The sequence below is a fragment of the Mus caroli genome, chromosome 2 (genome assembly GCF_900094665.2).
Source record: "Mus caroli chromosome 2, CAROLI_EIJ_v1.1, whole genome shotgun sequence".
Taxonomy (NCBI): domain Eukaryota; kingdom Metazoa; phylum Chordata; class Mammalia; order Rodentia; family Muridae; genus Mus; species Mus caroli.
Genome location: NC_034571.1, coordinates 169,603,823 through 169,608,206, shown reverse-complemented (window position 1 = coordinate 169,608,206; position 4,384 = coordinate 169,603,823). Strand labels below are relative to the sequence as shown.

The 4,384-nt window shown below is 47.4% G+C and overlaps 1 protein-coding gene across 4 annotated transcripts in view; it reads right to left on the bottom strand.

The window, feature by feature from the left end:
* The window catches only part of Mtg2 (mitochondrial ribosome associated GTPase 2), a 14,147-nt gene that overhangs the window by 4,923 nt on the left and 4,840 nt on the right, over nt 1–4,384 (bottom strand). For 2 of the 4 annotated variants that reach the window (XM_029474590.1, XM_029474591.1), the window contains 2 exons: nt 2,977–3,115; nt 2,174–2,378 (listed from right to left, as the gene is read on the bottom strand). In XM_029474590.1, coding sequence (XP_029330450.1) covers nt 2,174–2,374 — 201 coding nt within the window. In that variant the 5' untranslated portion in view covers nt 2,375–2,378; nt 2,977–3,115. The remainder of the gene's footprint in view (nt 1–2,173; nt 2,379–2,976; nt 3,116–4,384) is intronic. The other 2 variants (XM_029474593.1, XM_029474592.1) reach the window with 1 other exon arrangement.

Here is a 4,384-nt window from a genome sequence, read left to right as displayed (position 1 = left end):
AAAAACCTTGCGCCAGATCTCCTAGAACTGGAATTTCGGGTAGTTGTGAGCTATTCTGAGGGTGCTGGGAACCAAAGCCAAGTCCTCTGCAAGAATAATACGTGCTCTTAGCCACTAAGGCACCACCCAGTCCCCAGGAATGAACTGTTTTTAAGAAAGTGTCCAGCCTGGGGTAGAGCTCAGCAGCACAGCACTAAGTCATCCCGTGTAAGGTGTAAGGACCTAGATCTGATGCCTCATACCACAAAAATAAGCAAAAAGTCCNCAAATCAAATATCCTAGGATTCCTTGGCCACACCCTGAAGAAAACCATAAGCTGCTACTTCAAAAAGAATGTAAATTTGCACCGAGCCAACAAAACCAGAATCCACCTCACAGGAAAAAACAAGGTTGGAGACCATGAGGAAGGATCCCGCTCAAGCATGAACTGCCAGCAGGGGATGCCTGAGGAAGCCTCGGTGCTGCATTCCTCAGCCTGGTGCCCGAGCTCCTCTCCCTAAGAAACATGGCTTTTTCTCAGCTGCTCAACTGAAGCTCGTTCCAAAGGTGAAAACGAGGTGAGTCCTAATGTGTCAGTTCTTTAGTCAAAGATCATCAAAGGATAGCCTGTGGCCAGTGGCAGCACACATTTTTATTCCCAGCATTCTGGAGGCAGAGACAGGAGGATTTCTGTGAGTTACAGGACAGCCTGGTCTACAGTGAGCTCCAGCAGAGCCAACGCTATTACACAGAGAAACCCTATCTTGAAAAACAAAGCAGAGCAGAGCAGAGCACAACAAGAGCATAAAAGTTTTTCTTTGGTTTTTTTTTTTAAAGTATAGAATAGAGTTTATTCAGGGAATGGGGAGGGGAGTTGAGAGTAGTAGAGACAGAGAAAAGCAGACAGACAGACAGACAGAGACAGAGACAGACAGAAACAGAGAGAGAGAGAGAGAGAGAGAGACAGAGTTGAGAAGTAGAGGTTGGTCATGAGCATGTGGAGAGAGATGGGGGAAGGGGCAAGAGGACAGAAAAGGAGCAAGAAGATAACAGCAAGAATTCATGAAAGGGGGCTGGAGAGATGGCTCAGAGGTTAAGAGCACCGACTGCTCTCCCAAAGGTCGTGAGTTCAAATCCCAGCAAACCTCATGGTGGCTCACAACCATCCGTAATGAGATCTGACGCCCTCTTCTAGTGTGTCTGAAGAACAGCTACAGTGTATTTAGATATAATAATAAATAAATCTTAAAAAAAAAAAAGAACTCATGAAAGGTTCTTGTAAACAGAAGAAAAACTTCCTGTAACAGCCTCAAGTGTTTGGTCCTGGGTTTAGTCCCCAGAGCCCATATAAAGAGCTGCTATGGTAGTCAATGAGAGACTCCATTAAAGGAAACGGACAGTGTTCTAAGGATGACAGAGATTGTCTTCTTGCACATTTACACAGGTACCTGCATACACACAGGCACCTGCATGCATTAAACAAATGAACAAGCCAACATCTTATTCATTATAAGCCTTAAATCTAAAGATATACCCAATCCCCAGGGTCAAAACAGAACTTGAATATTTAAAAACACTTAAATGCAAATAAATAAATAAATGCACAAAAAATACTTTTAGGAAAGCTGAGTAAGGCGGCCTATGTTCATCATCCTTCCTAGGGAGCTGGAGACAGAGGATCAGGAATTAAGGTCATCTTCAGCTCTGCAGGGAGTTAAAGGCACCTGGATGGCCTGAGTCTGTCTTTAAACAGTAGAATAAGCTCTTAAGGCAGGGGTTCAGCTCTTGGAGCACTTCAGCACTCAGGCAAAAGCCCTGGGTTCCATTCCCAATACTCTAAATCAATCAACCAATCAATCAAATCAGGCCCTAGCTCCACCTGGCCTTGTGTGGCCGCAAGCTTCTGGCACACAGTCTGTTCTTCAAGATCTCCATGTTGCCCTCAGTGTGTGTCATGCAAACCAGAATGCATAGCTGCTGCTAGAGACAGCAGNGCAGTGAGGAACTCTTGCTGCAATTCCAGGGAACCCAAGTTAGGATCACAGTACCTATTTCAGGTGTCTGTAACTCCAAGGGACCCTACCTTTTACCCTGACTTCCATGAGTACACACACACACACACACACACAGAGGCACAGGCACTGGGGCTGGGCTGGGGCAGACTCAAAGGCATCCTCCCTAGGCAGTGACTTACCAGTTTCTTCTCTGACAGAACCTTCTTCCCAGAAGGCTCCCGGTGCTTAGCGTGGTCTATGATGCCCACAGAGAGCAATCTGCATGATGCTTGCAGAAGAAGCTGGCTAGGCCTGAGGACAGCACATGTGGATGGAGCCCATTTCAAAACACCCTCAAACACAGTGCAAGTCCTTGCCAAGACAAGTCTGGTAGATACCATGGTCCTAATAAAAAAAAGTCAGAAGGATCCAGTAAGGCCCTTGGGTTAAACGTGAACTTCAGACTGGAGCTAGAGCAGACTCTGGCACATGGCAGAATCCAGAATGGTGTCAGAGAATCCAGAATGGTGCCAGAGTCTGCTAGAGCAGACTCTGGCACATGGCAGAATCCAGAATGGTGTCAGAGAAAACAGAAAACAGAAAGTGATGTCAGAATCCAGAATGGTGTCAGAGAAAACAGAGAAAACAGGAAGTGATCTGTTGGACCCCACAATGCACGGGGATGGAGTCTGTGTCCGACAGCCCATGTGCACTCAGGCCAGGGGCTGGGCACACAGCTTTAGGTAATTAAATCTTTGCAATGGTGAGTGAATCTCCAAGGAGAATATGAGGGATCTGCTTGGTGAGATTATTAAAAGGGAATTTAAATCTCAAGTCAGAATTTCTCCAAAGTAAAAACAGCCATTTGCTAAATTGTTACTGAAGAGTGTGCTCTCGGGTAGCTGAAAACCATTAGCCTGGCACAGGAGAACACTGACTAACGGCAGGCACCCACACACCCAGACACAGGTCACCTTTGCAACTGCTGCCTCACTCTCCTCACCTGACAGTGGAAAGGCCGGGCAAGGCCAGACCAGCCCACACGGGTGCACCGTGGNGTCTGTCCTTCTGTGAACACAATGAGCAGTGTCTGTGTGGTCTCAGCACTCTGTTCCTCGCGCAGCTCCCATCCTTCTAATTTCCTGAGAGATGAGAGTGATGGGGGCCTCTGAGCCTCAGTGGCTGGTGCTCTAATGAGGTGACCTGCCCTCCTGCTGCTTCAGGGTGGGGACCTGCCTCCACAAAGCAATGCCAGACAGCACTGAAGCTTGAAAAGCCACCACACACCCTGCAGCAGGAACAACAGCTAGGAGGTAAAGGTATGCTTCCGTGAGAGCACACCCACAAAACCCTGAGGCCAGGGGAGAGCTGTGCTGCTAAGCACATAGTAGGCTGGGCCACACTCTNCTCCACAGTAGTCTAATGAGGCATCCTAGATCCTGCTCCTCCACACACCACCAGCTTATGATTCTATGCATGTGTTTTCCTTGGNCAGTACACAAGCTCTTGGCAGTACTCAGTCTGAGTCTCCAGTTGTTCCTGGTATGGCCAGCAGAAGTCTACCTCGGAGTTTTGGATCTTCCCAGTTTGTTGGGTCTTAACACCTTTCTGTGCCCCTAGCCATGTTCTCCTAAGCACAGCCCCATGGACAGCCTCACCTCCAGGAACCAGGAACCATGGGACCCATATCTAGACGATGTGTGACACTGATGTTCACATACTGTGGTGGTTTGAATGAAAACAGGCTTATATTTAGGAGATGTGGCTGTGTTGGAGGAATTGTGTCCCTGGGGCTGGGTGGGCCTTGAGGTTTCAGAAGCTCAAGCCAGACCCAGTGGCTCACTCATGCTTTCTGCTGCCTGCTGATGCAGATGTAGAACTCTCAGCTTCCTCTCCAGCACCATGTCTGTCTGAATGCCACTATGCTTCCCACCATGACGATAATGGTCGATGAGCAGCCCCAACCAATGCTTTCCTTTGGGCTGGAGAGATGGCTCAGCGGTTAAAAGCACTGGCTGTTTGCTCTTCCAGAGGTCCTGAGTTCAATTCCCAGCAACCACATAGTGGCTCACAACCATCTATCTGTAATGGGATCCGATGCTCTCTTCTTGTGTGTCTGAAGATNGCTATAGTTAGTACTCTTATAAATGAAATAAATAAATCTTTAAAAAAAAAATGCTGGGCTGGTAAGATGGCTCAGCAGTTAAGAGCACTGACTGCTCTTCCAGAGGTCCTGAGTTCAATTCCCAGCAACAACATGGTGGCTCACAACCATCTGTAATGGGATCCCATGCCCTCTTCTGATGTGTCTGAAGATAGCTACAGTGTACTCTTATAAATGAAATAAATAAATCATAAAAAAAATGCTTTCCTTTATAAGAGTTGCTGTGACCATGGTGTCTCTTCACAGC